This window comes from Manacus vitellinus, unplaced genomic scaffold (genome assembly GCF_001715985.3).
Source record: "Manacus vitellinus isolate BGI_N305 unplaced genomic scaffold, ASM171598v3 scaffold_16_pilon, whole genome shotgun sequence".
Classification (NCBI taxonomy): domain Eukaryota; kingdom Metazoa; phylum Chordata; class Aves; order Passeriformes; family Pipridae; genus Manacus; species Manacus vitellinus.
Window position 1 is genome coordinate 13,593,405 of NW_021939189.1, and position 12,355 is coordinate 13,605,759.

At 44.5% G+C, this 12,355-nt stretch overlaps 1 protein-coding gene across 1 annotated transcript in view; it reads right to left on the reverse strand.

The window, feature by feature from the left end:
* PRTG (protogenin) overlaps window positions 1-8,038 on the reverse strand; it is a gene marked incomplete at its 5' end in the record, with an annotated part of 76,199 nt that extends 68,161 nt beyond the window's left edge. The window contains 2 exons of the mRNA XM_018069501.2: window positions 7,059-7,361; window positions 7,972-8,038. Of these exons, the coding sequence (XP_017924990.2) occupies window positions 7,059-7,361; window positions 7,972-8,038 (370 nt within the window). The remainder of the gene's footprint in view (window positions 1-7,058; window positions 7,362-7,971) is intronic.
* Window positions 8,039-12,355: the final 4,317 nt, after the last annotated feature.

Sequence of the window (12,355 nt, forward strand, 5' to 3'; positions counted from 1 at the left end):
ATCACTTTAGTCAGAGGAGGAAATCATTTTATACAGGTATGAATGCAAGAACCACGATCACAGAAGGTTAGATAACAGCACTCTTTGCTGACTTCCTCCCCAGTAGCTTAGTCCCCAGTAACCCTGCCAGGGTTGGTGAAGCAATATCTTGGTACATGGCAACTTTTGCCTCACATGATTAAATTCTGATAAAAGCTTGTTATCAGCATTCCTATGCCTTTTATAACAAGTTAATTTTCAGTATTTCATTTTTCACATTACATTCTACTGCTCTGACATTCAGCAAATAAGAGGGGAGTCACTGAATACTGCCACAATGGCTACAATGTTCAGCCTAGAAGTAAATGTAACTTCCTCAAGCTTAACTATTGCAAAATTTACAGCTTTCTCATCAGCCAAAGTCAGAAAATACCCTGACCACAGTGAGAGTTCTAAAAGTTGTTCCCTGCAATAGTGGCACAGAAAGACTCAGGAACCCTGAAATCTTTACCCCATAAAATACAAAGATTGCACATCCTGTCATTTTTGGTTTATCATACTAAGAATCTAAGTGAACTCCAGGAGCACACAGCAGACCTGTGTGCCTCTGGGGGGAAGGACACTATTTCCCTAGGCTGCAGTTGCACTCATGTATCAGAAACCCCCTACCAGAAGGGCAAGAGATGGGCACCTGAGAAACAAGCACTTTGAATGGGGCCTCGAGGTGCCAACTGTATTATCCAGATGCCACTCAGATTATTGTGCCTTTGTGAGCATTCATGTTGTTAAAACTAAAAAGACTTCCCCTCACCTAAAAAGATCAAATTTGATTTCATTAAAAAAAAAAAAAGAAAAAACCCACAGAATTATTACTGAGAGTTATGAAACAAAGTAAAAGTAGCAGAAAAAAAAAATCTGTCTAGTAATGTTTATTTATATTTTCCTCTAATAAATTAGGAAGGCCACCTCCCTCCAAAATTTTTACATGCAGAAAAACCAGAAGAGCTTATAATAATTCCATACAGTAAGTCACAGACAAACCATCCACACTCAGGTGGTTCCACAACCATCTCCTTCCTAAGTCTGCTGTTTACATCTTTACAAAGTAACTATGTAATCCATACAACCAAAAATTGTTTCCACTACAGAAGTAGGTTTTGGAAGGCTGCCAGATCGATTTCTAACTCCCAGCACAAATCATGTAGTGCAATTTTTTTTCCTACCTCTAACTCAATTGCTGAGACAATCAACTTTAAAATGTAGATGCTGTTTAAAATGCTGCTGCTTAAAAGCTACCTAGAGGTTGACCCTGGTAACTAATGCTGACCATACAAACCACACTTACTCAACAAAATGTGGAGCCCTGACACTGTTGATTACTTTTTCACTTAGGTGGTGATTACCAGTTATAAAGACTGGAAGTAATCAATCCCAATTTAACAGCTGGGCCTATTGATGAAAAAAAAAAAAATCAAAAAAACCCAAAACAATGCAAAACTAAACAAAAGATTATGTCCACAATTTTGGAGATAAAATGTGGAAAAAATCCTGAGAAAAACAAACAAAAACTAAGCACAAATTGTCCAACAATGGGCATGACCATATTTCTGTAGGAAAAAGCTTAGTAACTTTTAAATTCTTCCTCCAAGATTCTCTTTTGTCATTGTCTTAAATTGTTCTGCACACCATCAATAGCCACAGCTGTTAAATTGTGAAGACGTGACAACAAGTCTCTAGGCAAACAACTGCTCAGAGTGAGATCCTTTTCTTTAGGATAATCAGAGCTGGCTGACAAAAGGGGGCCTTATTGAATGCCCTTTCAACAATTTCTACACCAAGAAATGCAGAGAAAGAGGGAGGGGGAAGAAAGGGAGCAGTGGGGGGGAGCACCACACCGCAGGAACAGAGCAGCATCTTTTGCTGCCATACATTGCTTCACAAGTAGAAAAGAAATCTCCACAGGTTAGTGGACACATCACACGCAGAACTTGCAGCAGGTAAGAACTGAGTGCTTATAGTCACAGCTGTGAACAACATCTAGCACGGTACCATGTTTCCCATCAACGTTTCTCATGTAGGTGAAGGTTTTATTAGCTACAGAGTACATTGCCAAAAAGATTGAGCATTCTTTCAAAAAAAAAGCTGGTAAAAACTTTATACATTATAAAGTTATGGTGATAAAAACTCGTAAAAATCCCAACAGCTTTGGTCTTACTAGCTAGGAAGAAAAGCAAAGGCAGGGAACACCTCAGTTTGGCATTATGCTTGACACAAATTTGAAAATGGGGTGTTGAGGAAACCCATAAAAAGCTCACTTCTCAAGTAAGGTGGCAGTGGAAACAAACACTGTTTGTGTGCACTAAACAAAGTTATATATATATATTTTTTATATTTCTTTTTATCCTGATAACAATAGAAAAGTCCATCCTTTAGTCTGTGGAAGCGCTCTTACAAGTGCAGAGCAGTCACTGCTGAAAGTACCAAAAAAAAAAAAGAGAAAAAAAGGAACTAGTGGTTATATCTTAAAAGGATGCTGACAGTGTCTTCTGTAAAAGTGCTGTAGGGCTTCAAGGGGTCAAAAGATGCCTGGGGGAGTTCTAGAGGAAAATCCCACGATGAGAAGAGTTAAGAAGGAAAATATTTCCCAGTTTTCTTATTTCTTCAGGATATTTCAGCTAAAGAACAAAAATCTTACTGTTCTTCACTATTATCAAGTGACATTGCTAACTAAGACACTGAGCCTCATCGTCCTGCCTTAAATACTGGAATTCAAACGTACTGACACTTCAGCAGCCTTCTGCTGTCCCCACCAAGCCTTCCCACCTCCACATCAGTCCTCTCAGTTACATCAGTGCAATCACTGCGAGTGGCTCCAAGACAAACCATATCAGGGAACTCGTTTGGGTTAAACACCATCTTTTGGGTTAACTCTATTATTTTAACCCAGCTCAGTTCCCTGTTCAGTTAGCCACACGTGCAGCTGTGCCCACACAAGGAACAGCACAATGCAAAAGTGGGAACAAACAGCTGGAACTGCTAAGAAAACATGATTGTCACAGCACAGAACAAGGCTCAGTTGGATGCACTCTTTAGTGGAAATATTTAAAAGCAGAGCAAAAGATGTTATTAGGCTATGGAAACATAAATATAGTCAATTATTGGCAGGAGAGTGGGACCAGCAGTCACATCACTGCTACAGCAGGTAAACAAAATAGTTTATATATAGCCTGCGATGTGTAAAGGGCCCAGTGTTTCACAAACTGCAGTGCAGTGAGCACACACAGTTTCCTCCAGGAGCATGTTCCCAAAAACCTTCTGCTTGCATAACCTTTCACTCTTGTGAAATGTAGAAACCTGTACATTTCTTGTAATTCACAAACGTTAAAGTCAATTCAGCCAAGTTAGGGGAGGAGAAAGGGTTATCTAGGAATGTTGTTTATATACCATCCAACCGTCTAAAGACTTCCATTTCCACTTTTTTGTGAAAAGGAAATAAACAACGAGCATCCTGTCCAATCACTACACTGAATTACTGCCTTCAGAACATGATCCACTTTCTCCATTCTTCCTTAATACTATCTTATTGGAAGTTTAAGTTTTATTTTTAGACAGAATCTTAGTTAACTGTGGTTAAATTGTCACAATTTAAAAATGTAGGAATACAAAAATCTCAGCTTGTTTTCTTTTGGCTGATTCAAAGTCATACCAAAAGAACTTTCTCCACAGTCTACATTCCTCTTATATTCCATTGAAAGAGACCTCTCAGTAGCAGTGGCAGCAGTAAGTTGAATTTTGAGTAAGTCATATTCTTAACTATTATCACTTTACCCCCACGTGTAGCCTCACAAAGAAGCACACAGGACCTCCTCCTTTCCCCCCACATCAATCAGCCTGCTTTGGAAGCAACTACAAGCATGTACTCAAACTAATATTTAGTTTTACCTAAGCACTACCTCAGCACCACAGTTTCCTTTTAAAAAGTAGGGGGATCTCACAAAAAAAAAAGCCCTAAATTAGTCAAATTCTTTTGTGCATGGATGAACAACAGGAAAGCAAAGCCTTGGGGCCTCTGGGGAGGAACCCTGTCCCTGCAGACCTACTCTGATGTGCTCAGGAGATAAGGCTCCATAGTGACACTTAAGGAAAGGCCTGCTCACATTTGAATTTCTGCATTCCTCAAGAACAATTCATGGCAATCACTAACTTTGCAGAGGAGCTACATGAAAGCTTTGGCCAATGAATGAGGGTCATCTGCTCTTTATCACAAGGGTAAACCTCATCCTGGCCAGTTTCTAACCTTTTAACCCTGTGAATTCTTAATTTGCACATGAATAATGGGATTCTTGCCAAGAGTGCAACCTTCAGCTTCCAGTTTCTAACTTTAGAAACCAAGACCTGATCTCCTTGTGTGTTCAGATCTTAAACTCTTGGACAGATTAAACTTTTTGATTTCCAAATGCAACACTAAACATTACAATTCTGAAGCAAAAGATAAGCTTATTGGCAAAACCTCTGACCAGGCAAAGTAAAAGAACATCCTCGCACCCTGCTGCTACCAGTAACTGAAGAGAGCATTTGCTTTTTTCCTCCAAAGAAAGAATGCCCATTTAATGCCTATTCTCTACCTGTTTAATATGTATAGTTCCTTCTGTACTCTGACCACAAAGTAATTTGCCTTTGCAGCAACTGCTTCTAAACAAAATTATAAGGCTACAAAATGCCCTACAAGGCTTTCATTTATTTCACTTAAAATGTCAGCAAAGTTCAATCAACTCATAATAGGCAGAAACACTGTGAAAATGAGAGAGAAAACTAATTTTGCATATGTGTTATGGGCTCCAAATTATAACCATACAAAATACTGCCTAATTTCACAGCTTTACAGTAAAGATGACATTCTGAAACCGGTCAGATCGCTGCTTGACTAAAGAGAAGAGACTGCTCCATAGGATAACTTCATGTTTGACCACTAGTTAACCACTTAATCACTAAGTCAACAACACCTACTGTGATCATTATGGATCCGCTATCTCTTCCAGTTTTCTCCAACAGCCATAGAAAACCTTTCAAGTATTCAAAGAAGAAAAAGAAGCCTTTTGTCACAGTCCTACAGAGGAGCAGAGGAAGGGGGGAAAAAGGGCTGCAAAACAAGAGTCTCACTCCACAGCAAGTAATCTATTGGTTCACAAGAGAAAATTAACAAAACAAAAATCAAACTATCTTTCTGGTGAAATAATGCACATCCAAGAAACAAATATTTACAGAAGTGCAGTACTATCTGAATAAAACCAGATATTACCACTGCATTATTATGTGTGCTACATAGCACTCTGTACTATTCCAGAAGTTCTCTGATAGGGAGCACAGAGCTCATCCTGCAATGTCTCTGATTTAAAGTGGCCCTGAATTTTCCAGTGCTACACACAAAATCCATCAGTCACTGCTTAGCTTTATGTTGGTTAACAACAACAAAAAAAACCCCTTTCCTCTTAAGAAGAGTTTTCTTCAGTCTAATTATTAATGGTACTGACACTTTGAAACAGAGTGATATGAGAATTTAAGTGTCAAAAACATTAATACATGTTTCACCATTTCACCGAAAGTACCCAAGTACTGCTTGGTCTGTCAATCCTGTATGTGAGTGACATGCCATGACACAATGAAATAAGTAGGCAGGTTTTTGAAATCGAGAGTTCAGAGTTTCACATTCTTATAGCACATGAAAACTCATCACTTGCTTGGAGCCACCTGCTTCCAGGCTGGTTTTGAATGGCCCAATGTTCTGGCTCACTGAACAAGGTTTTTCACACTTTCCTGGGGTATCTTATGGACAGTTTTTACAATCAGTTCAGAAGCACACAGAAAAAACTAAGAGATGTCAACAATCACACATTTTTTAATGTAAGCTAATGTACCAATTGTATTAACTAGTTACAGGTTGAATTTAGGAAAAGCTACAACTTACAACTAATGTGAAGTTTCCACGAAGGTACCAGCACCACAGTTTTGTGCAACTTGCTACTAAGAACAGGGTCGAAGAGGTCAAAGGAAGTCTTTTCCTATTAGATTAAGTTCATCAGTTAAGTCCTATTATAGAGGGAACATGAGAAGACTACATAAACTGTGTACTCTCTGTGTTATACTTCCTTTGAAATGGAAGTTTTCTTTACTTTGAGAAAATTTACTTTTCTTTGAAAGGTACATTCCCATGTACTTTTGGGAAGCAAAAGGTGATAGTGCTGTAGCAGTCTAGTGGCAAAGCTCTGTGCTGCCAGGGAAGGAGGCACAGGATTCAGTTCCTGACACACATCTCTTGCTCAATACGTTTAAAGATGGTAAGAAAACAGAGGGCAACAAACACCCGGGGTCAGACTGTTAAAGCCATAAAGGCACTCAGACACAACTATTTCCTTCACCATTGATCCACCAGTAGGGAGTCACCCTAGAAACGTGACTCTCACTTCCTAGTGGAACCACATAGCAGGTCCAAAAGGGACAGCACCCACGTCTGCTTGGCTGAACACACGTGCCAGAAAAGCAAGGCCTCAGTAATATAAGCCTCACAATTGCCCAGAAAACCTTTCCCCTCTTTTCTCTCCCAAAGATAGACATCTATATTAATCATTCTGCCCTGCCCCGAGATGGAACAACACATCAAGCTACTGAACAAGGAATTTTTTAGATTTTTTTTTTAATCAGATTTGTAGATAACCCTTGTAAGGCTGCCAGAACAGCACTTGGGAAACAAGACCCATGACTTCTGTAGCCCATTGTCAGCATAATTCTGCATCACCACCTGCTCCCGGGATTGGTGACACCCACGAGCCACCCACACGAGGCACCACTGCTCAAGAGGCCTCACAGGTGGCAGAGCCTCTCCTGCCACATCAGGGACCACCGCAAGTTTTTCTCATACTCTTTAAACATTGAAAAAGAAACAAAGTTTCTACAGAATTGCTCTGTACTTTTATACTTTAACTTTTCAGGTACACAATCAATATCATAGGTTGTTGAGTGCTGTTCAGGGAATTGCCATCACAAACTCATGAGCAGGTTAATAAACAAGAGCTGGGACTTACTTGCTAGAGTGAGGTGGCTTTTTTGGCTGAGAATGGCCCCATATTTGTTCAGAGCTAAACACTGGTAAAATCCTTCATCAGACAGCTCTCCTTTTTTTCCTTCCACCTCACTGATATACAACGAACCATTGGATAAAGTGTAGATCCGTTCATTTTCAGATACTTTGCCTCCATTTTTCAGCCATGTAATAGTTATAGGAGCTTCACCACGGGCTTGGCAGTCTAAAACCACCGGATCCTTCCTTGAGACAGTAACGTCCTGAGGCTCTTTCGCAAAAAACAGTTCACTAAAGCACCACACTCCTGAGAGAGAGAGAGAGGAAGAAAAAAACATTTTGCCTGTAAGGATAGACGTGTAAGCAGAGACGTGCAAGTTACCAAGCGCACTGCGAGCTGCGAGTCATCCCGGCGGCACGAGGCACAGCTATCGCCAACACACGCTCCGGACTCGGACAACTCCCGGCAAACTTGGTGCTGACTCCAAGCAGCGCGGAGCTATCGGGCTGTAAAACGCCCCGGCGCTTGCCCGCTCGATTTCAAACGCGCTGTGCCCCGGAGAACCAGCGCCCTCAGCACCGCCGCGGCCCGGGCGATGCCCCTGCGGGGACCCGCAGCGGAGGGGCGGCCAGGCAGGTGCGGCCGCTCGCTGATTTTACAAGGCTGCCAAAGGAGCCGGAGCGGGGCGCGTCGTAAAAAGGCCGATCTTACAAGGAATCGCCAGCCAAAGCCCCTCGCCGGAGCGCGGAGGGTCCCCCCGGCGCTCCTCCCGCCCCGTCTGCGCGGCGCGAACAAAGCGCGGGGCCGGTGCCGGTTCCCGCTCCCTCCCCGGCCGGTCCCGCCGGGCAAACGCGGGTAAATAAAGCCACGTGCGGCGGCCCCGGTGCTCGTCGGACAATGGCTCGGTCGGCCTCACCTGGCAGCGGCAGCAGTGGCAGCGGCAGCAGCAGCAGCGGCAGCAGCGCGGCGGCGGAGCGGCGCCATCAGCGGGACGCGGCGACATGCCCGCCGGCCGCCCCACACACACCGGTCAGCGCCCGAGGGGAGGAGACTGCGCACGGACGAGCGGGCCCGGCGGCGCCCGTCCCGGCCCTACTCTCCGCATCCCGTCTCCATTGGCCTTTGGGGATGAGGAGGGGCGAGGGGCAGGGCCGGGCGGAGGAGGGAGGGAGGGGAGGGAGGGATGGCGGTGGACGGGGCGGGCCCGCGGGGCGGGGGGTCGCGGCGGACAATGCCCCGGAGCGGGGGGCGGCGGGACCGGCCGACCACGACGCACGGAGGGCTGTGGAGCCGGCGCCATCTGGACCGAGCGCGGGTCCGGAGATGTGGCTTCTCCCGGACAGCACCGGGACCGACGGCAGCTCCCCGGCGCCGAGCCCCTCCAGCCGGGCAGGAGCTCTTTGCTGGCCCTGCCTTCCCCGAGCATCGGCAACATGTGCGCTTGGCCAGACCCGGCCGTGCCAAAACCAGGGCTGCCCATCCCGAGCACCGAACCGGTGCCTCCCCGCGCACCGGCCCCCGCAATGCCCGGTGCGGATGCAGCGATGTCCAGGAGTGCCAGAGCACCCTCACGCCCAGGTGAAACTGGCTTTCCCCACACACGCGGGCAAATAGTCGAACGTGAGGATGGGCTTCGTAAGAAATGAGAAGCCGATTATGTCAGTGGTTCTCACTAACCCCTTCCTACAGCCCCGATAAAAGCAGCTCCAGATGGCCACGCAGGACAGCGCTGCGCTGCCGAGGATGAGCTGTTCTTTACTTGCCTCCTCAAAAAACAGCCTGAAGTTTACCTCTGCCCCAAGTCCAAACTAGCTTGCCAAAATGCAACCTAAACTGCAAACGTATGGCTTGAGAATCATGCTTCACCACGCTCTGGGTAATGTGTATGGGGAGATACCATCAAATGCTGCCGCTATCATTTAAGCTTTCAGTTTCCCCCCGATTTTACTCCATGTTTGCAGCCAGTGATTTCTAAGCTCTTTTGTCTGTTTAGAGTTCTAGTTTCTAAAGATACCACGTAGGAAGGCATCTTCTTACTCAGCAGATTTGCCCCCTGTTTGCATTCATTGTGAGAGCTGCTGACTTCAGTGACAGGCAAGTTTTTACTGCTTTTTGTTCCTGCCAGCACTGCAAAGCTCACTGAGTCGGGAGCTGGCAGCCAAACCGGTCCCTTCTGCTGCATCATCACCGGGACTGGCTACAGCCTTAGTCAGTGACTCCTCTGAGGGTCTTTGGGAGAAAATCAGAACTACCAAAATGTGACGTAAGCCACAGTCTGACCTACATCACCTTCCTCACTTGTCAAATGCACCTGAGCAGAAGAATTCATCTTGTTCTGATCTTAGCTGGAGTTTTCAGGAAAGGTAATTAGGAAATATTTGATGTACATGCAAAGCACTTACCCAAAAGGCATCCAGGCAGTTTCACAGTCACTTTGCAGAGCAGGACTGCACATAGAACCAAATACAGCAACAGGATCCACCTGACCCAGTACTTTTCAATTTTCCTCGGTTTTTTAATTTGTTTAGTCAGAAAAGTGTGAGCTATGAAAAAAAATTATCGCCTACAAGCAATTTTGTTTATATTATTTTTGAGCATTAATGATTAAATGTTCATTCTTCCTTGTGGCAAATTCACAACTTCCATCTGCAGCTCTTGCTAGTACTGTACTCTCTCCTGCTAAATTCTGTTTCACCAGTGTGACCTGAGTTTGAGATTTCCTACATGACCTCAGCACATCTAGAAGACAAACATAACCACAGGGAATGCAGTACCTGGTAACATTTCTAAGCTGTGTGCTTTGGTCATTTAGTGGAGTGGCTGGGACTGTCCCTGGGTAGATGTAATTTCCCTGCAGATCTTTTTACTGCTTCCTGCAGGCATGAGTGGGTGGCTGAGCTGTACTGCCCAGCACTGGACACTACCCCTCCTTGCTCAATTAACCAGCCCTTTTTCAAAAAGAGTTGGTCTCAGTGGAAGAGGGGACAAAAAAAGCCAACAGAGACAGAGCAAGTTGTAGTCCTGTCCTACTTGTGGACTGGTTTGCATTAGCTGTGTCCTCTGTGCTCATGTCTATTCTGGAGTGATGGGGAAACCTCTTTACTGTCTCCTTGGACTACACGGTCCCAGTAGGAGTTTTTGCCTCATGAGATCAAATGCAATATTTGTCTTCAGTGGTTTAACAAAGGAACTGCCTCCCAGTGGAGCACTCCCTGTACCTGAGTCTGGGCAGCTACAAATACCAGTATTTTCATTTGCACATTTCTGTTTAACAAAACAAGTCATAAAATCCCTATTAGAATGAAGCAGTTCAGTAACTAGATAAGCATAAACTCTCCCCATTTAATTTGTCAGAATTCATTATTTTAACACATTTTCCAGTAATTAATTGGGTTAAAGATAGTGCAGACTTGTGATAACATATCTAAATTCATACTGAGCTGATAAAGTCATTGAACCACAGTTCAAAGGCACTGCCAGTTGCAACTTTGTCAAATACATCTTGTTAGTAAATATGCAGCCAATGAACACAGCTATCTACTTGGCCAACCATCTCAGAAGCATTATCTTGAGAAAGCCAGAAAGGCAGTCCAGGAATACAAGATGTTGCCAGCCAATATAAACAAAGCTATGCCTACTTTGCTGCAGGGCAGCAATTTTTCTTCTGTCACCAACACAGACTTTTTTTGCTTGATTCAATCTGTATTTTGGGCTGTGCAAACTCCCCCAGTTTCTATGGTTCTTTTCAGACCCATGTAAACCCTTCTCTATGCTTTCTCTTAGATTTTTGGGTCTGCAAACAAGCTGCACACATCTTTTAAAGAAATAATGACTTGTAATACTTGAGCAGTCAGCTCCTCAATGTCTTAAAACCCAAATCAGTAGTAAGAGCTCTCTTTGAAGTGCTACCAACAGCTCGAATAACAGCATGCTGTCCAGGTTGCTGTCTGTAAATAACCTGATTTACCTTGTGCTGCATTTCAGCCTCAGCCCTGGCCAGACCAGTTTATATGTTTCCTGAAAAGAAAGATTTAAAAAATCTGATTGACATGAACAGATCTAACTCTGGGCTTTTCTCCATGCTCTTCTGCCTGTGTGTAAAGGCAACTGGTAATCCATCCAGGACTAATAAACTGGGCTGGGGCTATAAAATCCAGAATTTTGGTACCATTATGAACCAGAGAGGGATTTTCCAAATGAATGTAATCTCATGACCATGGTGTCATTTCATCTAAGATGTTACCATCATCTCTAGAAAGTGAACTGGTAGGCAGGAGTCTTCCCTGGGATAGAACACAGCAGCCTCAGGAAAAGGAAAGAAGCTGAAAATTCACTTGTAACTCAAGCTTCACAAAGTGAACTCTGTATTTATGAGATCGCTGCAGCCACAAGCCCAGGGTGGAGAATGCGGTTTCTTCCCAGGTTAGAATAAAGTATTTCTTAGACAATTTATATACCTTTCAGCATTTCATCCCTATCTGAGAAAAAGAATAGCACCATGTTAGCTCTCTTGTCCCTGTGGTCTGGGAGAAGCTGTCACAGCAGCAGGGATGGTGTTTGGCATGGCCATGTGCTGCCATGTCCCACCTGATCTAACAAGCTCAGAGATGAGAAGGTTGCTTTGCCCCCAAGATCCATTCTCCTGGTTTGGCTTCACATTGCCCTGCTCTAACACCATAGTGTCGTGGCACAGAAAAGGATAGGGACAAACACCCCTGGGTGGGAAACAGGAGAGCTGGGAACAGAGCTGTTTATAGCAGTATGAGTGTCCCCATTGGCATATGTGCAATCACAACACTATACTCAATTATCTGTAGCCTACAAGAGGTGGTGATAGGGTCCTGGAGCCCAAATCCATTTGCAAACCGACATATAATCATCATCCTGGTCTCCCCCCACAGGCTCAGCCCTTCCCTGCTACCAGTGCCACCTCGCCCTGCTGTCAGGGGCTGCCAGGTGTCACTGCTGCTGTGAAGAAAGCTGTAGCTACAGACACCCAGGGTGGAGGAGAGGTACCATCACCGGGGAAGCTCAGCGTGGCTGCAGCGGTATTGGAGCTGCAGGGCTTTTCCAGGGCAGGCTGAGAGCAGTGGTAATTGCCAGAAACCCATTAACTGCAGGGGAATTACAGCAATTTGCACCAGGCAGCTCTGCCTTCAGACAGTCCTCAAAGCCAAGCTGAGGGGCTGCCACGACGCTGCTCTCCTGGCAGGGTGTCATTAACTCTTCTTCTCAGGGAAGCCTCTTTTGTCTTTACAGTTCTTGCTCTGAGTGTTTTTGATCTGGTGTCACTATAAGCA